Source organism: Chelonus insularis, unplaced genomic scaffold (assembly GCF_013357705.1).
Source record: "Chelonus insularis isolate UGA/USDA-ARS -01 unplaced genomic scaffold, ASM1335770v1 contig_94_pilon, whole genome shotgun sequence".
NCBI lineage: Eukaryota > Metazoa > Arthropoda > Insecta > Hymenoptera > Braconidae > Chelonus > Chelonus insularis.
The window spans coordinates 102,211-129,936 of record NW_023276783.1 but is presented as its reverse complement, the minus strand read 5'-3'; the positions used below and the strand labels follow the sequence as shown (position 1 = coordinate 129,936).

At 27.4% G+C, this 27,726-nt stretch overlaps 1 protein-coding gene across 3 annotated transcripts in view; it reads left to right on the top strand.

The window, feature by feature from the left end:
• The window catches only part of LOC118072870 (nephrin-like), a 142,576-nt gene that overhangs the window by 25,537 nt on the left and 89,313 nt on the right, over window positions 1-27,726 (top strand). Inside the window, exon 1 of one of the 3 annotated variants that reach the window (XM_035093020.1) lies at window positions 24,136-24,202. The exons of the other annotated variants lie outside the window; for them this stretch is intronic. Coding sequence (XP_034948911.1) covers window positions 24,166-24,202 — 37 coding nt within the window. The 5' untranslated portion in view covers window positions 24,136-24,165. Of the gene's footprint in view, window positions 1-24,135; window positions 24,203-27,726 lie in introns of those variants that run through there. 3 annotated transcript variants of the gene reach the window in all.

The window sequence follows — 27,726 nt, the reverse complement described above, 5'->3', positions numbered from 1 at the left end:
ATTTGATAGTTGATAGTAATAAAAAAAAGTTTATTCTAGTTTTTTATACTTTGTTGATGAAAAAGAATAATTTTTTAAAGTTAGGAATCACAAAACAGATTGAAAATTTAATTCTAATCTAATAAAACCTGAATTTTTTTCCTACTCTGAGCACTTTAATACCCTAGACTTTCATTATTTACAAAAGTGCATAAAATTCTCATTGAGGATCTTTTTGAAACGGATACAATTGGAATTTTTAAGAGAGCAATTGATGTTTATTGATGAATCTTGTAGATACTTGAATTTAGAATAAAATTGATTTTGCAAATTTCAATTTCACTAAAAATTTATATTTTTCAAAAACTTATCTAACAGTGCTTTCATAATAAAAAAAAACATCAAACCTCTTAAAAATGATAAAATTCACATCCAAGAATGAATATGAAACATAAAACTCACTAAATAAATTCCATTATAAAAATAATCATTTTATTCTTAATCAAATCAAAACTTCGACTTTACAGTTTAAATCATTGTATCCTTTTAATCTTTAATACATAAACTAAAATATATAAAATGGAGCATAAAATGAAACGGCGATACTAACTTTGTTCTTTACTTACGAAAGCTTAACAGAATGGCAGCGTTAGTTTTTCTTACATCCTTCCTTTTCTTTCTTTTTACTAGTCTCTTTCCTTGACGGGAAGTCTCTTGTTCGACTAAAAAAATCAGGCGTGGAGCCACGTTTTGCTTTATGAAATCTTAACTTGACGACAGTTTTTAAACAAAGTTACTATAGTAAAAAATTCTGAAAAGAACAAAAGATGGCGAAGGAAAAGAAAAAAAATAATAATTCTTAATAATAGTCTTAGTATGACTTGTGAATTCCTTCATGTATTTTGTATTATTTTTTGATATATTAAATCTTTAATGACACATTTATTGTCTCACATGGCTAATGGCTAACGTGACGTAAACGGTAAATTATTCACGAACTAACGCTTCACAAACATTAGAACACATGAGGGGACACTAAATGTATGCATTTCGTGAAAATACCAATAGATATACACAGCACGTATACTGACTCAAACTTACACTCCACTTGTATTATTATCAGGTACAACATCATATAATTGCTTCATTTTTTTCAATTAAAAGATGTTTTTTTTAGAATTATTACGAAAATAGTGGTGGAATGTGTAATTAATTAAATAGAAATATTTTTAAGAGGGAAAATAAATTTATTACAACTAACTGAAAATAATTAAATTAGTGTATTTTCCACGATTTTGTTGAAAAAAATTTTGAGTAATTCAAAAGTGTCAATTATATATTACATAAACATATTTTAATTAATAATCAAAGGAAAGTCATTAGGAACTTAATCATATTTTAATAATTCTACTAAACCTCAAAAACAGTAATTAAATTTCTTTCATTATTATTTTTCCATTTTTGTTGTAACAAATTTTTCCATAAATAGTAACACAATTTACATTCACTTTTTCCATTTGATTTCTCATCAAAGTTTTTTTCTATATTCAATAAATATTTTTATTTTTTTTTTTTTTTTTGTAGGATGAATTTAATAGTAAAAGAATAAAAGAGTAAAATAAAGGGTCAAATGCATAGAAAGAAAAAAAACTAAATCGTGAATATGTCGATACCGGAAATTTCAATTGGCGGAAAGTAGGTACATGTGTTCTAATGTCCTTTACGCCAATTGGAATTTCCAGTACCGACGTATTAGTTGGTATCATCGATAAAAAAAACACACTGTTTGTTCTGTTTTATCGTTAACCTTTAATACTCATTTACAGATTTTTTTCTAACATTTATTTACACTTTAGTTCCCATAACATAAATGTTGGATTGCTAAATATTTCATGACATCCTTAACTCACATTACCGCTAAAGATATTACAAGATATTCTCTTACCTAGAGTACATTAAGTCAGATGAAGTAATAATACATTTCACAAAACCATAAACAAGAGTAAAAGCCAAAAGCATTTATGAAAATAAGATACAATTTTTTTTAACATAAAATTCTTTACGAGTTTGTTAAAATCAATTTTCTCTGTAATAATATCATGTTAAATAATTATTTAACAAACTCATCAGTTGTTACATAAACTCATAATAATAATAACTTATTATGTGTCGTGTGAAATCTGTCATTTACACCTATACTGAAACAGGAAAAATACCTTGATTAATTAACTGGGGAAAATTTAAATAGTATATACATATCCTTCTGCATCCATATAAAGTTTGAGTTTGTACATCTCTATACACATAATTATTGAGGTTTTGCAAGGATCTCTTATGGACGTGGAATTACGGCGTGAAAATAACGAGGCCTACTTAAGGTTTAAAACTGAAGAAGAGTTTCACAATATAGTGTGTGTGTTTATGTCGCAGAGGGTAAAACTCCACTAATTTACAGAAGCAGTTGTATCTACCTTTTCCTTTCTGTCTGTCTGCCTCTATTACTACTATACTGCACTCTTCGCATTTCGATCTCATGTCTCGAATAAAGCGAAAGACTATTTGCATAACGGTATATAACAATCGGACTGATAATATATCGAAACTATATAACTTTTTGTATGTTTGTTAAATTTCAATTTCTTCCTATTCTTCGATTAAATTTTCATCACATTTCAATAAATCTTTATTAGTTACAAAGTGCACAGTATTAACAAAATAATGGTTAACTGCTAAAATTCATTTCTACATTACAAAATATATTTAGTTTTGTTTATTTTCCTGTCTGTATCGATTCAATTTTTCTAATATTCATTTTTTTGTGGTCCATTTTTATGAATAACGAAGTTATAAAGGCAAATAAAATTGTTTTTTAAGTAAAAAAAATATATAGAAAATATTTTGACATATTATGATGAGTTATTGAATTGAGAAATACATTAAAAAGAATAAAAATCACTTATTGAAAATTTTTATGAGTGAATATGACTTTCTTATAAACTATAATTAACTTTTTCTACAATTAATTTTAAAGAAGTTCAACTTGTAGGGTTCTTCTTGTGAGAACCAGAGTAATAAATGAACCGAATTGTACTGTAAATGTCGATTAAAAAGAAAGTTCACGGTAATTATGAAGTTCTTAACTTTTTATTATCCTTAAAAAATGAGAAAAGAATTATTAAAGTGAATAGAGGCATCGGAAATATTTTTAAAGTAACCTCCTAAAATTTACAAAAATTAATAATAATAATTTTTAATAATTCTACTGGATTTTTTTTTAATAAACAAAAACTCATTAGTCATGAGAGAATAAGAAATATATTTTATAAAACTTGGATAATTTATTTATCTACATTTATCAAAGAAGTACGATTTTTCTGGCACCAAACTGTTAGCATAAATCATCAACTATTTCATGTTCACTAAATTATTGGTTATTTGACTAAAAAAGTTTAGTAGTTTTATTTCTCAAAGTAGAATAGAGAGTACTCGTAATTATCAGAAGAATCAGCTGGGCTAATGGTTAATAAACTTTACATAATGGGTGACTGCCATATGTAAGATAAATGGTTGAATTAAGAAATTAATTAGTATCAAAAGGATTGTAACTTATGGCCTTTAAGATATTGGTACTTAAGGTTAACTGTGGTATATTTCTCCAAGTTTCCCAGCACAAATCTTTCACCACTAAAATAGTCCAAATAGATTCAATAGTAGGTGAGACATAAAAACAGATAGATGTATACATACCCTATACCTAGAGTGTCAAATACATAACTCTTTCTTTGGTTTTGCTAACCCGGTAAAAACATGTTTTATTAGACCGTTATTCCGTTCGTTTGTTCACAGAGAAATTCATTAACGAGTGTGTTTCAGAAAGAACAGCTGAATATATAAGAGCTTGAACATTACAGGATTAAATATCTCATATGTAAAGTAAGATTCTAATTATGAGATCATTTTATTTTCAAGAATTTTATCTTGACAAAGGTAATTATGAAAATAATTTTGCTCTTCAAGTTTCATTGTTTCTCGTTTTGCTATTTAGTTATAGAAAAAATATTTTTTATAAGATGCTCGAAAGAACAAAAAGTCTATATTTAATTAAGACAATTTCAAAAGAGCTAAAAGATGATTATTTTTATGGATTTAACTTAAAATCACTGCAACATATACATTTATGTATTTCGTATTTATAGTAAATATAATTTTAATGGAATATCTATTTGAAAACTGTCAACAAAATAATAGTATAGACTCAAACATGTGTCGATCGTTTGTACCAATTTTCAACTTGACCAATTTTATGAGAAATATCCCGAGGTGATCAATATGTCCACTAAACAGTTTACATGCTTCGTTTGAAAACAACATTGATTGGTGAAAATGACATCAAAGACTGGTATTGTAAACATTAAATTATGTCTGTCTGTATTTCATCAATGTGAAATAAGAATCTTGACCCTTTAGGTATTTACCAAGGTTAATGAAGATGAATACAAGCAAGAAAAGGAGTTGTATATATTTAAAATTCTTTTGTTAATCATGTTGAAAAGAATGACAAGTGAGTATTGTATTATTATCTACATGCAAAATTCATCAAGACTAACCTTGACAATGTGTACATCAGGTGAAAGTTTTATAGTACTGCAAATGGTGCTGAGAACTATCACATTTTCAGAATAATAGATATTGTAAAATAAAATGTGTACATTTTTTATGTTAGTCTGAAAGTAGTAATATGGTTGAATCTAAAAGAAAACAGGACGATAAACTTTAAATGGTGGTGCTTGATGTAACAATGGTGTTTTAATAACAAGATAGAAATTGCGAGATAAGATTGAAGTTTTATTGCATTTAAGCTAAATAGACAAAGAAAAGATTGAAAGATTTTTTCAGCAACTGAAAAGATTTAATTATCATTACTAAAAAGAAGTTTCCATTTAAAAACTTGATTGTTAATAAAACTTTTTAATTATTTATTTATTTTAGAATATTAATAATACTAAAGTTTGTCATTACATTTAAATTGAATATACAAATAAAAAAAAAATACTTTTAAAATAAAAAAAAAAAGATTTCCAACAAAATATTTTCATGATTTACATTATTAATAGATTTTTTTTTCATTGTTAAAAAATTCTTGAAATAATTTTCTTCAATTATTAAATATCTCTTGCATTAGAAACATTTAATTTCCTCAGCAAAAGAAATATTTCTTATATGCAAAAAAGTTCTCAGAAAATCTAGGATCTCTTCATCTGTTCATCTGCAGTTCTATTCAATCTAACTTTAAGATGAATATTATTCACTATACCGAATTTTTTGCGATAGATTTAGTTTCAACAATATATAATAAATATGAAAATTTATTTATATTTATAAAAGTTAGCTGAAGCTTCTGTTTCGTGAAGGTCTATTATCGAATTTCCAGTTGATATATTTTTTCCACTTAATTCAATGTGCATGCAAGCTGTGCTTTTTCTTTTGCTTTAGAAAAGAACCTTAAGTCTGGATGATAAGATACAGTATTCGTATCTATAGGTATAGGTAAAGAACTCTTGATGTTACTACTACTTGATGTCTTCTACTTTATTATTTTTTCCAAGTGAACATAACCTTTGTTCATTCAAGAGTTTGATCAAACAAAAAATGTCCAATGGATTTGTAAAATTCGGTCATTTTTCTATCTATTTTATTCATTTCATAAATCAATAGTCAAGATTAGATATTTTCTCGTATCAACAAAACCTCAGTGTTTTTTTAATTAAAATGGATTAGTTTTTTTTCAAGCATGATGATATGATATAAATTGCTTCTATAACAATGGTGTCGTCGTGATTACTCCATTTCTCAGAGTCACCTGTGAAATTCAAATTTATCACCAGAAAAGCTTCTATTTCTGGTTCCCTCCCTAAGGAATTTTCGTGAAAACTTCTCGTTAAACCTTCGTCTTTGTCTTTGACATTATGGCAAGTCTAAAACACAATAAGTCGCCTTTGTAACAGAAAATGGTATTATATATTCGTGTATAGATAACCCCTACTTATAAAAAGGAAATGGTATGAAAGAGTCCTAATTTCAAAAGACAAATCGAGTTAGGAAGATTTAGATTACAATTAATCGCTGTGATTATTCATTTTTCTTTTGATACAATACTTACATCTATTATACCTTATTGCCATTTCTGACATGTTAATTAGTAATGATTAAGTTCTTTCAAACTAAAAGTCACATTTTTATTATTGTTTTCTTAAACTTTTAATTAATGACGGAATTGAAAAATTTAGTTGGTGAATTTTTTTTTCAATCTAACTCTATGATTTAAAATTAATTTCTTTGCTTGGGAAATATTTTTTAACAACTGACAAAAAATATATTGAATCATGGAAGAAAAAAAAATTCGGGTCAATACAGGGTGTAGACAAATTTAGTTGAGCTACAGTAATTATTTAAACCCAAAGGTGATGTAGAGAAGTGCATAATGCGTAGAAAAGAATAGATCGAGTCATGTATACCACAGTTGATAGTATCGATCCACTATAATTGCAGAGACTGCCATAAGCGAGAGAATTAAACGAAAAGAGAATAATCAAAAAACTAAAAAATGGTCAAAGGACAAAAGAGAAAAATAAATGTTGGAAACGATTGGACCAAATACAGATAAAACAAAAAATGCTCCAAAAAATCTCAAGAGTATTTTTTTGTCATTCAATTGATGATTGACGAATTTTTTATCGATTTCTCTCTTCTTCTATATTTCAAACAATAGATATAGTTGTTCAAAAAATGACAGCGAAGCATGAATTTGTGTGCATTCTATCTTCATACCTAAATCTCCACAATTTTTAAAAAGAGAAAGAAGAAGTTTGATTTCGCATAGTCGACTTGTGAAGGAAATCAGTAAAGCGACGAAAGAGATCGAGTGGATTTCGAGTAAAGGCCTCAGGGATGCACTCATTCTTTTCACCATTTTACTATTCTCAAGATCAATATGCAAATTACTTCCTTGTCGACGCGTCTTTTCCTTACCCCTTTCCTTGCATCTTCTGCTACAATTTGTGCCAAATACAACTCAGTTCGAGAATACTTATATGAGCTCGATTCAGAAAAATCTAAAAAATAAATATATCAGTATTGGAAAAGTGTTTATAGAAAAGTGATTCAATGTTATTAGAAGGATAGAAGTACCCACTGGACTTGCTACATTATTATATTATCGATTATAGACTTTTTTAATACTGTTCAAAAAAAAATTTCTTCAACTCTTCAACTAACTTTGAATGCACTTACTATTAAATTACTCAAAATATTGTAAAATATTTACAGAAGTAAATATTTATTTTTTTATTTACATAAATTTTTATTTCAATAAAAAACAAAATAAATTGAATTTACTGATACAAAAAATTTGGAATAAAAAAAAATAAATTAGATGAAAAATTTTTATCGAATTTATTTTGTGAAAAATTTTATTTTATTTCAATGAAAAAGTTGATTACATGGAGTATAAATTTAGATATTTATTGTTATTCGTTTGGAAGGATGTTGTAATGAATTTATTGTCCAACTCAATAAATAATTCAGTGGATAAAAATGAACTAATTGATAGAGTATTAGTATTAAAATAAATTAAACTTGAAATTTTGCAAATAATTTAATTATCAATAAGGTTTCGACATATTTCAAGTATGATAAGATCAGACAGCGAACTGGGCTGCAAATATGACGGTTAATTCATTCACACATGTCAGTGATTGACAGTTTACTAAACCTATTATATTACCGTATTCCAAATTACAAACAATATTCCGAGTATGCCGTACTGCATCTAACACATTGCATTGATTCTTTTATCACCTCTGTCAGTAAAAGTATATGCAATCAATAAAAATAAATATTTCAATAAATTTTTTGCTTTGCTCAGCATAGAAAATTCTTTTTACCTTTTTTTTAAAAAAAAAATTTTATTTTAAAAATTGTTAAATAGTTTATGAATAAAGTGGAGTAAAACTGGTGTATTTTTAATTTCAAATTAATAATTTATTATCTCCTGATAATATGATTGATGTGATCATGCAATTTTTACTGTTTAAAAAAACTTTGAAAGAACAGATAAAAAAAGAAAGTTCTTCATTAACTTGAACATCCTCTAATAAAATTGAAATCAAGTGCTTTTTTATATAACATTGAAGGACAGGACGTTATGACTGAAGTATAATTTTTTTACTGGATATTTAAATACTTTGGATCAGAACTTCATTGAGCAACCGGTTAGCTTTCATTAGCTCTTAATCCTCAGAAACGATGAATTTTATAGCTAAACTTTTCTTTGTAAATTTATAGTTTCCTCTTTACAAAGTTATTATGATAAGTAGCAGTGGTATAAGTATTTACAAAGCATTACTCGGTTTGCATCATGTAAAAAAGTATTTACTAAACATTCAATTTAGTTGTAGCAAAAAGTTTAATAATTATTTAGATATTGCTTTTAGCTTTTAACATTTATGAAATAAAATACTGAAATAAATTTAATTCAACTAATCTAAGTGTTAAGATGAAAACTATGTAGCAGTACTCTGAACAAATTTACAATTCATTGAATTATCGTTCTTTTTTTATTCTCATTCATCAACTGGTGAATTATTTTTGCACATTATATTCTATTTCATGACACTAAAATTTCACAATTATTAATTTCTAGGGTTTTGAATCGTAAATTGGATCCGATATCTACTAGTTTTGTACAATTCTCCAAAAGTTTGAGTACTTTTATCTTCCAATAAAGTGGTTTTCTTTCCTTTGCACTTCTTGTATACAGAGTCAATAAATGTGCACAAACATCGCTGTGTTCATATTAATGGTTCGATTTAGATGAACAAATAATGAATGATTGATTCACTAAAAATGTTGAACAAACTTTTTTATCCATTAATAAAAAAGCAGGTACAAATTTTTTAATTGTTGAACAATGCTTCAATAAAGCTGAGTAAATTAGTTTATGAACTACAGATTGTTTTTTTTAAAAAAAATAAAATGGATATAAGCTTTTAACTACATTTTTATGAAGGAATATCTTAGAGGAAGTTGTTCAATTAATAATAGTTAATAAAGGTGATAAATATATAGTTAAGATTAACACTATCAGACATTTATGAGCTTTTATCAACAAAACAACCATTTGTGCTTATTGCATTATCTGTTATATAAAATGTAACATCGTTTCATAAACTAATGTTTCCGTTGTATTTTTTTATGACAGAAGGAAATCGAGTCACTAAACTAAATGACCATAATTTCATCAATGTAGGTATATAGCTTTATCATCGTTACGGATAAAAGTAAGGTAAAGACAAAGTTATATACATTCACGAAATTACCGTCATTTACTTCATTCTTTAAAGTGGTTATAGTCAAAATATATCCTTAGAATATTCTAGCCAATTTTATTAGCACGATATTTCTTTCATGGTTGTCATGTTGAGCAAGTCATTGGATTCCTTCATTTCACTCTAAATCTATTTTTATGGTGAAAATATTCAATCAATGACTTTTCATTTAAAAAATCAGTTGAGGTTAATGAAAACTATTTGCAATGATATTTGGTTACTGCACTCAAAAAAATGGCGGAAGTTAATCAAACAAGGATTCTAAATTCTATTTATTAACCTGTGACGTGTTTCTGTTAAGCGTTATGAATGCTTTCGTATTCCTGCATGAAAACCACTTGATTGATAAAAAATAACATGATGGATATCTATTAAAACGTTTCAGACATTTACTTGAGGTCAATTTTATTTACGATTTTCAAACTGGTATCGTTTTGTCGAAAATTTAGGTTATTGCAGTTGATTGAAGTTTGAACAATTTTTTCAAATAAATTCTTCATCAAAAGGTTTTGCAAAGTTGATGAAAAAAAATCGGAGACTTTGAAGTATATTTTTATTCTTGGTATTTGTAAATAACTATGTAAATAATTTCACTGTTAATGAAGTTTGTTTTTATGGGAATATAAAAGCAATTATTTTTCTGTCAAAGGCTCTTCTTTGGTCATTTGGAAAAAATATTTTACAATTTTTTTTTTTTTTTTTGCAAGTAGATAAACTTAATCGAGCAGAAACAAAACTCGTTACAATTAATTAAATTCATTAACAATACAATACAATATTTTACTTTATAGAAAAGTTCATTTCTGTAAATTAATATGTGATGAATTTTCTTTACAAAGAATAATTAGTCAGGACTGTGATTTCTAGTTATTTTATTGGCAAAGTCTTTTAAATGTAAAAGCAAAAAATAGTTTGATAAAAAAATCTTGTTACTTGGGTTGCACTAATGTTTCAACCAACAGCATTTTTAGAATTTTTATTTTTTTTCTAGACTTGGTGCAAAAATGGCCCAGAAAGATTCATTAAAGATTATTTTATTCGAATTCACTTCGGTAAAATGTCGTAGTTCCATTTTAAGTTGAAAATGGCGTGTATGATGTATGGTACTTCAAAGAGGCTGAAAACAACAGAGTAAAAGCGGATGTATGAAAGTGTCGCTCGAGGGATCTTTTACTATATGGAGACTAGTGACTAGTCTCGCCTGTAATGGACTCGGACTGAAAACCATTTCGTTCTTTAGCACAAGAAATGCCATGAACCTGTTTGCTGTGCACACTACATGTCTGTTGGTAATGGCTTCGTGGTGAAACATAGCAGCTGCTGTTCTCGTGCCACACACTGATCGCAACTAAATACTACATTCAAAAAATTTCAAGTCTTTGTCATGCTATTAAATACCCTAATTTTCACCGAGGTTTAATCAAAGGGTGGTGATCACTTACCACAAGATTACTCTAAAAAAATATATATAAAAAAATTATACACAAGAATTTCCTCTCGTTCGGTTTTCATTCAATGAAACTTCAACTTAATTAAATAAAATTTCACCAATAAAAAAATATTTATTTTCTTACTGAAAATAAATTTTAGAAAAAACTTTTATTGATATTACATTTACTTATAAGGTTTTCTATGTTCGTTAGTCGTTAGCTCAAGTAGGGACATTTACCTTTCGCACTTGAGTGTTAAAGAGAACGTTATAAAAATATATATAATTCATTGGAAATTATTTAAGCTAACAAAAATATTCTCGATTTAATTTTTCTATTCAATACTTTCTAATCTGTGTGATAATAATTATAAAAAAAATAAATAAATGAATAATGATGATAAGTAAATATGGAATTAATAATGACTCAACTCCATGATTTTTGAACATACATTATTGTATTGTCTAGCCCGCATATTTCACCGTGTTGTGACATCGAAACTAACACTTTACATAATCCCCTATTGAGAATGGTGCTCTGCACATTACACACGATATTGTCAAGCAGCATAGTTAAACATAAAAAATACCTGGACGCAGGTACAGCTTTGTCGTAAAGAATGTTATCGTCGATGCGTGTATCTATATAGTGCGCTGTAAACTCTATCTCGCTGGAGAGTTAATCCGTGCATTCTGTACTCTCTACTGCAGTCTCTGCAGCATGAAGCCACTGCAGAACCTATACGTTAAGCCACACCCCCAGTGTCTCGATTCATATGTGATTATTGAGAATTATATTACCTGATATTATCGATGATATAGTTCACTGTTATCAATACACTTATTTTTCTGGTTAATTTCATACAGGAAGAAATCCGGTAAAGAATATCCATGGAATATATGAGTAACGGTAATTGCAGAAAATGATAATGAACTTTTCTCCTGATAAGTTTTTTTCATTTTATTTTTTTTTGATTTTTAGCTGCAGTCTCTTACTTTGCTATCTTTTAAAAGTCTTCATTAAGGAAAATGTCGTGGTGATTAAGATATTCTTTTACTAATTAGAGATACATTAATGGAGAATACATGTATGGATATACGCGAATATGTATAAATTTATATAAATAATTTTAGGAAATTTAATAAATTCATTTGCATTTTTGATACATTTATTTTATTCAACTTTAACCTTTTGCAAGAAAAATATTTTTTTCAGTTGGTTCAAAAATGTTTACATTGAATTTACATGAGTTAAAGGGTTTTCAGTTGAAAAATGTTGATGATTTAAAAAAAATTTATATTGTGTCCTAAATCGAATTTTGATAACCGTTTTTGAAAGCAAATTCAGAATTGAATTTTTTTTAATAAATTGAGAGAATTCAAGTGATAAAAATATGATAAAACTTATTTGATGAATTTTGTCTATTTATAAAAGCAGTATCTAATTTTGAAAAACCACAGTTTTTATTTAAATGATGGAAGTTAAATTTTACAAAAAAAATAAACTAAAAACAAATAATTAAAAACTCTTCTTTTACATTTAAATTAAAACATCTAATTATTTATTATAATTATACTATAATAATGCATTAACTTAAAGCTAATTACAAACAAAGCATCACTCAGTTTACTCTCTAATAGTAATGCACTATAAAAAATTTCTGTAGTAATTTTAATGTACATGTAATAGAAATTTTTGACATGTACAGTTGTATAGTAATTTTACTGAACATTCGTGAAGTAAATTTCATGTACGCTCATTGAAATTTACTCAACATCTATTGAAAATTACGATACGTAAAAGAACAAGTTTTCGGTTAAAAGTAACCGTGATATTTAACCATGATCAACTGCTCTCACTATTAATACAAAGAATTTATTGGTTAACATTAAAACTGAAAATTATCAAACTATTTTTAAAAGCAATATAAATGAGTTCATTAAACTCCAAAAAAATTGAAAATTTTTCTCAACAATTCTCAACAATAACGCACCAATCAAGACCTAATAAAAAATCAATAAGAATTGAATAGTGCTGACCAATATTGAGTACCCAATAAATAATATTATTTGCTTCCTATGCACATAAATGATATTTATCAGATTTTATAGCTCTTTAAGAAATTTATTGCATAATTTGTTGATTCAATATCATATAAAGAAATGATAAATGAGTATAAATTAAAGAAAGGTGCAGGAAGAAACTTATAGACGTAGCAAGAGTTTATATTCTCGCATTTATCAACATGAAATATTGAAATGTGCACACAGCAAACAGGTCAAAGCTATATAAGCCTGTTTCACTAACACTTTGCCCAACAGCTCCCATCTGACTTTGTATCTCGGTTCAGCACGCATTGTCAACTAAGATAATAAACTTTGGGTTATTTGAGTAATATGCAACTACTATACCTACATGTACGTTAAATTAAACAAAAAAAATTACTACATCCATTTATTAGAGTTGAGTTTACTTTCCTAAAGAGATGCACCAGTTTCGCTATAAAAATATCGAACGCCTGGCCATATTGATGGAGCTGTCAGTAACCTCATTTTAACTATATTTAACATATTCTTTTATAATATCGTACAGTGATGTTATTCATGTGAAATAATGTGAATAAGATCAGCTCAAGTATTTGTTTAATGGTATTATTTTGTGCAGTAAAGCTCTTAAAACATCCTGAATATAATTGTCGCCATTTTTTCTACATAATAAACTTTTTTTTATGTAATATTATATTTTTTATTGAATTTTATTTCATCATATTCGTTAATTAGTAGTGTAACTTGATTAAAAACAAGCAGCATTTTTCAAAATAATCCACATATTATTGAATAATTTTGTGTAATAAGATAACAAAATAAAATTCACGATATTTTTTTTTATGGTCGAACTAAAAATATGTAGAGAAAAAAAATGTATATATATATTTATATGTAATTAATTACAAATTTCAATATTTGTTAAAACTCCGATATATTTATGTTAAATATAAAATGAAAAAGTTTGAAATTCAACTTTAGCCTTCATTATTATGTACTTTAACTATTAATTATTCATCGTCATTCATTAGAAAAAGGCAAATGGTCACATTTAACTCAGGTACCTTAATTAAACAAAAAGAAATAAAAGCAGATGAGGAGATCTCTACCTGAGGGCAGGTTTTTTTTTTGGGAATGAAGAATATTAATGAATCTACGAGTGATTCATATTTAAAAAAATCCAAGTTAATAATGATTCTTATAATTCATAAACAGAATAACTTGACTAAATGAATCGATAAAAAAAAACTTATATAATTGATGAAATAATTCGTTCCCACGTAAAAGTGTAATGTCCATCCTTCGTAGTACTGGCAATATAAAAATCGGAAATTTGTAGAAGTTATAACTTGAGCAGATTTCTTTTCTGCACATTTAAGAGAAATTTAGTAGCGAGAAAATTTTTATCTCGATCCAGATGGTGAGCTGGATAGCTCGTGCTCACTGCGGCAAAGGTTATGGACGTAGGAAAAGGTAGTGAGAGAGAGGTAACAGCTTGCAAGCAGGTGAAGATTCACCTGTCTCGCAGCTGGTTTTGCACATTTGTCTAAACACGTGGACACACTTTCAATCTCATCAAAACTATAGTTCATTATTGTTGGTACATATACAGGTGCGAAAATTAAATGGCGGAAAATACATAGATACACACAAGTATTGAATTATTATAGTTGTATTAGGAGCAAGGGTATTGGTAAAATTGGAGATGAATTTGCAAAGCAATTTGTGTTCTAATGCGATCAGCAAACGTCGACCACATGCAACGCTATATTCGCGGTTGCCTCTATCTACTTGAATATTTAAAGCTGTGGATTTCACCATTGCTGTCTTTTACTACTCAACACATAATCGATGTTTTGATTGCTTCGTTTATCTATACTTTTTAAATAATTGACCTTTTTTTATATTTATTAATCATTATAATTGATCACACAATTTTCTATTCCCTTTAATCAATAGTTAATCAATGATGTTTTTTCTTGTTACAGGTAAGCAGAGTTTCCAAGCTTTCAAATAATGAAATTATCGATAAGTCATGGAATAAAAGGTACGTTTACTTGAAAAGAAATTACTTCTCTTATTTGACGGATTAGAATAGGAACTTTATTGAAGTAATTTACCGGAAACAAAAAAATAGTGTTGGTATTTTATTTTTATGTTTTGTAAACATAAAAAAGGTGGACATAAGTTGACTTTTAGAATAAAGTTGTGAAGTACTTGAAATTTTTTTACAATAGTTCACTCTTAAGGTGTCGATCATCCGAACGAGAATCGCGTGAAGCGTGTAAATTAATTGATTCCAATTATAGGTAGAGAAATGCAGCAATTAGTTTGGAATTAATTAACGAGACCTTCAGCAACAACCTCTCATTCAGGGAATGCTGCTTCTGCAGTTTTTCAATGAACATCAATTCAATTACCGATGCACACATAAATTACAAAATTACTTCTGCTACCGAAATTTATCTTTTTTTAAAATAAACTAATAAAAAGCTTGAAAAAGTTGAGTATTGGTTTTTATAAATGTAATTACTCTTAAACGTGTTACCAAAAATATTGAAATTTAAAATCTATTTGATGTGAAAGAAATTAATTTAAACTAAAAATTGGCTTCGATATAGTAGTTTGACAAAATGAAACAAATTGATAAAATTTTTTGTTGAGGTCATTTTGATTATTTTATTTGTGTTGAAATGTAGGACGTGAATTTTTCATTTTTTTTATTAAATAATTATTACAGATAGACTCGTTGTATAAACCTACATGTTGCTAACAGATTTACTGATAACTCTTTTGTTTGAGGGATCACTTTTAAATCTATATATCATGTGTAATACTTTGTGGAAAAACAGGAAAAAAAGAACAAATGTTGCACTTTCACGTTTAATATAATATTATATGTGATTTATAAGTGTACATGCATTTTTTAAATTAAAAAGTTAAAAGTTGTAATAAATCTTTGATGATAACTTGTAATCTCTTTTAATAATATTTTTTTTTTGTTTTTGTGATGAATTGACGTGATTAATCATACTGATGATGATTTAGTTAGAAGGAGTAGTTATTAGATTAATTTTTTTTTTTGCGTTTAGTTTAATAATTTTATAATTTACTTTTGTTAAACCAGATCGTTATTATTATTCTAAACACGGTTTTTTTCGACAGAGCTTATTTGATTTTTTGTCACTGTGAATGAAGTTGACAGAGAAAGAAAGAAAATTGAAGAATTTTTTAAAATCCGATATTGGCAATTTTTTTTCTATAGAGTCTGTGTATTCAGAAACAATTTTATTGCAAAAAATGTCATTGGATATTTGAAATTCTTTTTAAAAGACTGTTAAACAATTTTTTCATTTATTGATAGATTTTCAGTATATTTAAACCGTTTTTCAAAATTTTAAAAAATGATTTTTTATACAATGATTCAAAGTTTTTGCAAATAAATATTTTTTTATAACCAGAATTATTTTAATACTCTGAAATTAAAAACTATAAATATTTTTCTTTAGGTACATTAAAATACGTCAAAAATGAAAACATTATTTAAAGACAGAACAAAAAATAGTTAATCGAAATGAAAGCTCTTTTTTTTAGGTCATTTTCACGAAATGTAAATGTAAATTTACTCATTCAAAATTTGCGAAGAACAAAATGAAATTTCTATCCACATTATCTTTTGTCTAAATTCTAATACTATGCAGAGAGACTAACGTTGGGAGCTTACAGGACAGAGGTGGAATACGTGTATACATTTAGGTAGAAAGATAGTTAGGGAAACTTTACAGCAGAGAAGTTTAACCGAGGTACGTACGTTACAAACTAAACTCTTCGACTGAGTTGAATTTGCACGATGTCAACCTTCTTGTATTTTTTTTTCGTCTTCACTTTTAATATATAAACTCGTTTGTGTAACCTCACCGATGCTCAGTTAAAGTAAAAGAGACAAAATACTTGTGTCTAAATTGAAAAAGTTAGTCTCTTACAGTTTAAATACTCAACCTAAAATTTTATCGTGCAGAACATTGAGTTCGTATGTGAGAACAGCAAATTAGTGATGATTTAAACACTCCATGAATTTCCCTACTCATAATCATTTTATACCCAATTAATTTTTGGTTTTATAATCAATTTATGTAAGTTTATTATAACGGATTAAACAAGTTTACATTAGACCTGATCTAGATTTCCTAAGAATTCATCATCTATAATCTAATGATGTCGTTTAATATAACGACCAGTTTTATCACTTTTTTGCCAGAATGAAATTTATTTATCCGTTAAGTCAGGATAATAATCGGTGAGAGTAAAAAATATGAAAATGATGATCAATCTTCGGTTAAATGAGAAAATGCTTTCAAATGTCAAGCAATGAGATGGTTTGAAAACCGCACCAACCGGTTTGAAATAATTGAAATGACTTTTCCGGAAGTGTTACCGTTTAAACTGTTAAATCCATCATCTTTTTGTCGCTGATAAATGGGACGTCTTCGTGTATAAATATATAGATATAATTGAATTGCTTTCAATAGAAAAGTAGTACAAATTATCTAGACACAATTGAATGCTGCATGCATTCTATAGATAGAAGTACATAAATAAGTCATAATTACTGCTTGTTAAGACTCATTCATTGATTATAGGTAGAAAAAAAGAGGTGAGCCAACAGTTGAAAAGGTTCTTTTATCAATAATAGATGGTAAATAAGAATAAAAATTTAAATTATACCGTTGTCGAGAAAAATATTGTATTCAATGGATCTTTAGTGTCGTTGAAAATTATAGTTTCGTAAAAATACATTCTTTAGAATTTTTTATCTTTCTCTCTCAATGAATATGGTCATCATTGAGATCTAGAAATCTGTAATATGTAGTAATTCATAAAACGAGTAAATATTTTGAAATAATTTAATTATTCATGAAAACATGTTGTCATTAAATGGAAAAAAAATATTCTGTTGCTGCAACAAATCAAAGATCTACTCTTGCAATAGCTTTATTGTATCATTCACCTTACAGTTAATACAGATAATGCATATTTTTAGTGAGTATGAATTAGTTGACGAGCTCTTTTACATTCTATTCCTAAGTACAAGTCTTTTTTTGTGCACAGACGTGTAAATTTTTTATGTCACTGTCTGAGTGGAGTTTAGAAGCATATATTTGAAAGTTTTGTCGAAAAAATACACTTCAACTTCATGTAAGTCATCAACACCCTTATTGAGGTATGCATTTTGAAAAAAGCTTTTAGACTTAAATGGTTTTTAAGTTTACATACATTACATTACCAACTTTATGGTAAATATTCCCTAAAGAAATTGATTCATTTTGTCTTCACATTTTATTAATAATCAATTTTTTTTTCATTTTTATCTGAACAAAAAAATATCTTGTAATTATTTACCTTAAAAAATGAATAAATATTTTTCGATAAATAAAAAACCAAAAACAATTATTTTGGCATTCAACTTGACTAATTAATTAAATTGTTTTTTTATCTATCATAAAAGTTAGTTTCGTAAAAAAAAATTAATCAATAGAACGAATATTACACCAAAATTGTTATCATGTAAGTTTGATTTAAAAAAAATTCAAATACAATCTAATAACTGGTACATTAAATACATTTAAATTTTTAGTTTAATCCTCAGAGCATAACACGACGATTTTATCATATAAATTAATTATTCCACATACGATAAATAGAATTAAAAAAATCTGTTTAATACATAAAAAGTCAAATCAGTGATCAAATAAATAAGCACACAAATATATCAGTGACGCCTCCCAAACGCCTGTTTTTTCTCTGGAGAATTATTTACTTTTAGATAATAAAACATGTAGTGTAGCATATTGCTTTTGTTCAATACTTATAAATACGTATCAAATTATTGACAAACAGCCCTGTGGGATTTTGGTTCTTCCGCGTTCCTTGACATTTTGTTCATAATACATTTTCACATTTTTTATTACTTTTACAAGTAACATAACACAGCAAGACTGAATGGGCGTCTAAAAAACTTGGGGTCAAATCGATAAGATGGTGGATAAATGTAGAAAGTCTGTATCTTCGGGTTGGTCTCTTTACTCCCGATTGAACTGACGGATATGTAGTGATAAGGACGTCGAGTCACGTGCTCTTCTCAAGAGAATAGCTTTATGTCGTCAAAAAAAAGGAAAACCTAGGGCTTTGTATATATGTGTGAGTTAACTCAGATGAAAAAAGGAATTGAAGGTGAAACAGGTCGTAAAAAAAGAAAAATCCAATAATAAAGCGAATAAAAAGATTATTTGGAATTAAAGTTCGTTTACGTAATCGATCGTTTGTGACATTTGATCTATTACAATTTATTCAGTTATTCTGAAATTTAACACCATAAATAAATTCTTCATTATTTTTGAATATTTTTTTCAGAACAGTCACTCAAATTATACTACTTGTGTATTTGAAGCGAATATTTTTTATTTGATACTAAATTATATTCAAACCTTCGTTGGGAATCGTAAATGGATATTTCACTTTTTGCCAACTTTTTATGCCCATTTTTTAACTGGAACATTCAAAATACGGTTTAATTGAATGATGAATAGAGCAACACATCAAAGAATTTAGTTAAATATTCTAGAATTTTTTTTTTTTGTTGTTAATATATTTGATTATCTTTTCAAGTGTTTAAAACTAAAGAGTTTCATACCACGATTAATTTTAAAAATATAAACGTCGAATAATCCGGTATTACAGTACTTTGTTTTAAAAAATAATTTGAAATTTATAATTTATCGAATAGTTTTGTGATACATTGCTATTTGCTAGTATTAATTATTAATAATAGATAAAATATTTATTCAAATCTGCTCATTTTCATTCACATCAATTTTACAATATTTTTTACCAAGTTTAGCTCAAAAACAATCATCAACATCATCATCAAATAATCCATTTAGTGCAATCTACATTGTTATCTATTAATTCTAATTTATGGTCATTAATAATAAATAACAAAAACATTTGTAATTCATTACTAAATGAAATAGTCGTCAACAGTAAAGGAAATCAATATTCTGCCGCAATTGATAAATCCATTACATTTTTGATAGCTCACTTCTAGACTTTTTGGTTGATTTTCCTCCTATATATATTCAAGCTCTATAAAATAAGATATCGACATAAAGCCAAGAGCTATTTTCCCTAATAATACATAATCATTGCGGAGTGCTTTAATAGATAGCAAGTCCATTGAGGTTTCCTACGGAAATGGATATTCGGCGGATATTCCCCAAGGAATTCATTCGTTCGATCAAGATGTCAGAGATAATCATTAGTGATTGCACACAGCAAACGATACAATCTTTTACTCTAAAACTTTTTGATTTTCATTTAATGTTCTCAGTCAACTTTAATTATCACCATTAATCAAATAAAAACCATCACAACACGATTAATTTCATTCCAATGTAATTAATTTTATAAAACACTCTCATCCGTTTAATCACACAATTGATTATACATAATTACATGTATTTATTGGAGTATGAACAAATAATTGGCATCTCTGTGTACATAAAATATAGAAATTCATCTCTACGTGATAGAAATGATAAATTTATGATTATTTTACCTACGGTTTAGTTGAAATGAAGTTTAAACTTGAGTATGAGGGAAATAAACTTCTTATCATCGGATATTCGGAGCAGTTTTCAAGAACTGTGACACTCAAAGGTATCAAGTTTTCAAGAGTTGTATAAGTTTGAATGTAGGTGAGGAATATGTGTAGCAACGGTACATATAACATTTATACATGAATGTGTATATACAGTAGCTGGAGATGAAGATAAAGAGATTGAGATATTAAAGCTTTATCCTTCTTATCGTACAATGAGAATGCTACTTTATATATTAATACTATACTAGGATAAATGTAACCATTGCATTACTTCTCTTATGAAAATTACATGGAAGCATGTGAGGATAGCTTGTCATATACTATGGATGAATAAATTATTGTATAGATCCGTTAACTCATGTTATACTCAGGTCTTAGTTCTGTAATAATGTAGTATATCTACAGAATCGATTAAGGGATATTGATTGTTTTTTAGATTCACCTTTTTTTCTAATATGTTAATGGACAAGCATTTTTTTAGAACGTTATTAAAATGCTTTTTTAGCAAGTTTTATTAACTCGGAGTGTATATATTTAATTTTTAGTAGCTTTAATAAAAAAGCTTCTATCTAGATAGGGAAAAGGAAAATAGAGTGGAGCATTAATGAATTAATCAATAAATCAACAAATTTTGGTGAATATCGATGTAATCTGATCTAAGTAAATTAATAAACGAAAAATATTTTAAACAATTTTTATAAATTAATGAATTATTGTACGTGCTCCGTTTTGTTGCTGTGCTCCAATTTACTTTTATCTCCCTTATTCGGTATTTAAAAATAAAATTAATAAAAATTATAAACGGTTTTTATTATTTAGTTTATTTAATTCCGACTTTACAACGTAGGATTCCATTGGTTAAAATTTTAGGAGATAAATATTTTAGTTTAAATGATTATAAAGTTTTTCTTTGATCAACATTAATGTGCTAAAACTGATGAGGAAAGTAGAAAAGTTGAACTAATAGGAGAGACAAATAAAAAATTTCTAGGATTTTTATTTTTTTAAGAATATTGTCTGTTTCAAAAGTTACTTTTGAGTTGGTTAACTGAGTTTAGAAGTTAATACTTTTAACTTTGAGATTGGTTTTTAGAAACGTTTAATTTTTCGTCAATAGGTTGTTCAAGTTTTAAGTGAAAATCGCCATTTAGCTATTACTCTACTGAAAAAATTGCCGTAGGAAAAATTATTATGGAGTTTGGATAAGTTGGGAATATTTCAAATGATGTAGTAAAAATTATCTAACATTCAAATAATTTATACAATGATTTTTATTATAATTTTTTAGTAGTAAAATAATTAGTGAGTCATTATTATCATCGTGACTATTTTTTATATTTTTTTAATAACGTTGAAAAAATTCTTTTCATCATAAACCAAAGCTTGATTTTGCATATTAAAAAAAATTTTTTTCTCTTCTTTGAATTTTACAAAGGTAATACATTGAATAATACATGCTCTTAAGCTTCAATATTCTGAAGCCTTGAATCTGCGAAAAGAAATATTATCTTTTTTTTTCATTGTAAAATAATAGGTTGTAAAAAGTCACAAAGAATATCTCTAGTAGATTTGACAGTCGTAACCAGCTTACATAGTACTAGATACTTTATTGTCCAAATGCATCTACATGTTCCGATATAACTTATATTTTTATGTTACACATACTGCAACGAAATCGTAAACTCTCACTTGCATAAATAAAAACATATGAACAAAACAAATATTACATTAACTCCCATCAATATGTCTTCATAAAAGTTGTCAATTTCAATACTTTAATAACAATTTTTTAACTCTTTCGTAAATTCAGGGCAGAGTGAAGAAAAACGAATATGAGGCAATTTCAAATGTGGTTGTTTCAATATGTTACAGAAGAATGGAGGTACTGTACGGCCACATAATTATGTATATACAAAACGAAAATTCACAAAGCACAAAAGAAAAAAGAGACTTTTTTTCATTTTAAATTTTATTTTACGTCAATTTTTCAATTAATTTTTTTTTACTTTTTCAACAATTGAAAAAAGTACTTGATATTTTTATTATCTGATGGAGATATTTCCCAAAACTCTAGCAAATCATTATTATTATTAAGAGAAGAGATTAAAAATAAAATCACTACGAATAAGTTTAGATAATTATTTTATAATTGAACATTAAAATTAACTTATCGAAATTACTCGACTCGACTGGCTTAATTGTTGATATAAAATAATCCAAATGTTTACTTGGAATCATTCAAAGTTCATCAAACGTACAAACAAGTTTGTTTATAGTATTGTAATATAATATCGAATGAAATTCATTGATTTTGAGCCCAATCAACTGAAGACACCTGACATATGCTATGGTATTCGTGGAAATTGCATTGAAATACGAAGGACCTACATTGAGGACTCTGTGTGAACTGCATAGCCGCAGAATGAGATCTGAGAGTAGAAACGCATAATTAACTATTGATCAGGGCGGTGGCTCGACGATGAGAACCTATTCCACCTGTTGCCAACTTTAAGCTGAATACCGTAGCCATGCCAGTGCGCATTCACCTTGCTGACCCATGCTGACTACATTAGAAGTGATCAAAAATTTTATCACTTTAACCAGTTCGAAATATTTCGCTCGTAGTAAAATTAAAATCAATGAAACACAAATAGTATAGTCACTAAAATTAAACTTGACTAGAAATTTTTCAGAATTATTTATAATAATTATAATTCATTAACAATTAATAAAACTTGATGAAAATGAATTAATTCCACAAATTATTATCAAAGCTAAACAACTAATTTAGTTGATGAATAATAAACAATGAGTTCATTTAATTAAAAACTCATTTATTGAGAATATATTAATTTAATATAAAAAATTAGAAAGTTATTAAACAGAATTTAATTGGATCAACAGGGAATAATGTTTTTTAATATAAAATTTATTAAAAAAATATTTATTTAATTTCAATTTAGAAATATTTATTATATTTTAGGCTATAAAATAATTGCTAAATACATTTTTTAGACGAAAAAAGTTAATTAATGAAAATTTAAAACCATAAAGACTCATTGGTGCAAAACAAAAGACAGTTTGGCATGATATAACTTTTATAATGATATTCAATTCCCCAGCAGCTTAAAGATAAAAGGAATTCCATGACAACTTCCTTTCATTCATATGTAAGAATCTCCTGATAACAAATGAAAAAAACAAAACTTATCAATATTGTAATGCATTCACTATGTAAGAAAATACATTCCTTCATCAACTCTAGTGAGCATGATCTTGAAGAATATTTCAATGCTGTAAAGTAAATCTGAAGCAGTGAAGCCAGTGGATATAAAACAAGAAAAAGTCGGTGCGAGGCCGTTCGCCTTAGCTGTCGAGGACGCAGGTAATGACAAAGAGAAAAGATATACCAAGTATATTCAAAGAAGAGAAACAGGTCAAACAAGTTTAGCTTTGGCGAGGAAAACAAGTAGATTTAGACGATGGAGAAAGAGGTGTGCAAAGCTGTACAGTGACTGATCTGCAAGAAGAAGGAGATAGTAAGTGTGTCTGAAAGGAAATAATATAACCTGAGCGCGCGAGCAAAGTGGTATGACAACAGTGGGGAGTAAAGGAGCTCCATGTACTCCGCTGACGACCATACGGCGCTGCTGAGTTTCCGGTGAATGGCGAGCGCCAGCCACGAGCCGGCGTCCAATCAGGGTAAGAAAGGATAAAGAAGCCACGTGTGGTAAGGCTATTCTTAGTTTCTTATTCTCTTCTTCTTCTTCTTCTCCGGTTCCAGGTTCTTTCATAACGTTAGGAAAAACTTTTTTAACTTCATGTGTCTTTAAAGAAAATTCTCAAATTCACTTTGTTCTCTGCATTCATACTCTGCTCCTTTCAAGTTTACTTTTATTGGACGATATCAAATTATTTAGTCTTCAGTGTTTTATTTCTTTCACTGATGTTGATGTCCTTGAAAACGAAGAAACAGTTTACTTGATCTCAAGTTTTTTCAACACACCTTCTCAATTGCATATTATGTTTATTCCATTACATATCACTAGTCATTTCGTGGGAACATTATTTCTCAGTTAGCTTTCGTGCGACATAATCGACTGCACTCTCACTTTTAAAAGGTATCCGTCACCACAATGCGGTCACCGGAACAGTGGTTTTGCTGCAGCTTCCTGTTGGAACATCATGTACATAATATGGCTTTTTGTTTATCTGTTTTTATTGATGTTTATTCATCATACTGTTTTTCGTGTGATTGATTTTACTCAATTTAAATGCTGGAATAAGATTTGAAATGATATAAATATATATATTATTTGAGATTGTAGAGGTGTTGGAATAATTTTTGTGATAGATATGCGAAATGACGTATGTCGAGGAAAATGCACATGAATGAGAGCCAAAACCCGGAAATGTTGACGTAGATTTCTGGAATTTGTGACCGTCACTCGCACACACGTCAACAGCAGAGTTTGGTCGGTGGATCAATGCGCGAATATATTCTATATGAAATTCCACCCAACTTCAAATAAACTTTCAATGAAAATTTAGGTATTGTTAATGAAATATGTTTATTATTAACTGTCGTATGATTATAACTTGTTTGGCAGATATTTTTATTTATCAATTAGTTAATTATTTTCATTTTTCAATCGCTAATGGACTCTATTACAAATTTATTGCTACATTTTGAACAGTAAAATAGTTTGGATTTTTTTTTTTAGCTTCAAGCGTAATTAACTAGTTATTTCATTAAAATGCAGAACATGTTCAACAGTTCGAGAAGTATCGAATTGAAAAAAAATAAAATAAATTTTTTTTAAATGTTTCAAGTAGTGCTGGAAATAGATGAAATTGAAATAATGTAAAGTATTGCTGTTTAATTTTTTAAATTAAAAGTTTTGAGTGATCAATTATTGTTATTATTGTATTGATTAAAATAAACTAGTAATTATGATGATGATGTTATAAAAACTTTGTCAGGAAGTAGTATCACAAACATTAAATAAACAAAATGCCAAGTGATTCTTCCATTTTCTTTCGCAATGTCATTCAGCTGAGTGATACCTTAATTCAATCATTTCCAGCAAAACAAACGAGCTAAGAAATAGTGAAACAAACTTTGAGCAAAAGTTTAAAAAATTAAAATTGTTTTCTATTTAGCTTCCGCTTTCATTTTATCTTTCTCTTATTTTATTTATTCTTTTTATTTAATTGAAATAAAAAAACGTGTGATGGAAGTTTTTACCACTTTTTCCATTATCTGATTGGCTGTCATGATTTATTATCTCGTCGGAATGCACATATTTTTGAGCATTCAACTATCACACTATTATTATTTAAATCCTCTATTGATCAGCTGAACAAACATTTTTTGATTTTCGTAATCATATCAAGAGAAATATTAAATATTTGTTGATGAATTTACACTAAAATATTCGAAGTTGAAATAAAATAGGCAAAGAGGGAGGAGTTAAAGATGTATGAGCATAAAAAAATTGCAATAAACATTCACTTGAGTTCATTGCACTAGTAATTTATCAACAAAAAGGATGTACTTATGGTGGTAATATTTTAACGATTACTTAACTAAAGCTATTTTTGGCTTGAGGACAAAAAAAAGAATACATTATTCAATAGTCTCTACTTAGCAATTCAGCATATTTATGAAGATATGACACTTCGAGCATGCAACTATGTAACATCTAGAGTTCAAAGAACTTTGCTCCTTCTGTCATCCTTATAAGGAATAGCAGAAAATAAAAAAAGCTCTTAAACTGATCTCGAACGACGATAGAACAGAATGTTCTGCACACCTTTTAGTAGTTTAGCAAATAGATATTTGTTTTATTGAATATCATCATGTACCCGTCCTTTAAATGATCAGAAAGGTGGAAAGAAAATGGGAAGTATTTGATATTAACTAGTGAAGAATGAATCTCGTTAAAACTAGCCGGTGTTTGAAACAGTAGAAACACCCTAGAGGTATAGTTTACTCCCAAGCTGATAAAACGATCTGCATTTTCCATCTTTTTCTTTTACTCCCTATCTGGTTCTCACCATCCAACACTCTGTTACCGTTTAAATATTATTCCAACTATCCAAGCATACTTTTCTTCAATCTCCTTTCATCTGCCTCGTAACTACTCTCTTGTTTTTTATTTTTTACGTTGTACTTTTCTTCTATCAGCTCTAAGTCTCGGTGTACTTTAATATTTCCTTTACATTGCATTAACTATAACATTCATTTTGTTATCAAACATTTTTTCTGCCTGTTCAATATTAAATTAACTTAATTACTAATTTTTTTTTAATCAACATATTTTTTCACTAGTATATTGGGAGATTAAAGTTCATGTTCAGGCATGTGAAGAGCAAAAACAGTCTAGAGTTTGAAAAATAAACGTATAATTACTTTAATATTTTTTTTTAATTATAGAATAATGTTATTACATGATAGATTTTTTAGAGTGGAATGTTTATTTTTCAACAATGTTGAATTCACTTTCAGCTTTTGTGTTCAAGTTTTAAAATCAAAATAAACAAAAGAATGTTTAATGGTTTTATTCAAATTAATTTTCTATAGAAATATGGATATTAATTATTGTTTAAAAAAAGGGTTTAATTAATTTAGATTGTTTTTAGGATGTATACATTTATATAATTAAGAAAAAACCCACCCATAAAACTAAGTAAGAACAATAGCTTTCTATTTATTTAAAGCCTCGAGACACTCTGTATATAAGTAGCTCTTTATACATTCATGCCGAAAAGATACTACTACCATGGTAGTTTACAAGGTGCACATACACGTACAAGATTACTTTTCTTTTCTTACTTAAACTTGGAATATTCCGCCCTCGCCCATATAATTTGAAAGGCAAAGAGTAACATTTAATTTGCTCATATATTTTTTTGCGCTTTTAAAAATTTTAAAAAAATTAGAAAAACCGGTGATCCTCTAGTCATTGTTGTACGTAGTAATAATCATAGTTGAGAATTTATCTCAAATATGTTACAGAATTTTAAAAAATTCATTTATGTACACAACAGATTTATTCAAATCATAATTTAAATATCGTTTGATTAATTAACTTTTTTAATTAAAAAACTCTAAGTATGTTGAATTATAAAAAAAATGAGTGATTGAAAAATTTAATTGAATTAGAAAAAAAAACCGTTTAAAAAAAACACTTGATGGATTATTTATAAATTGTTGTTTCATA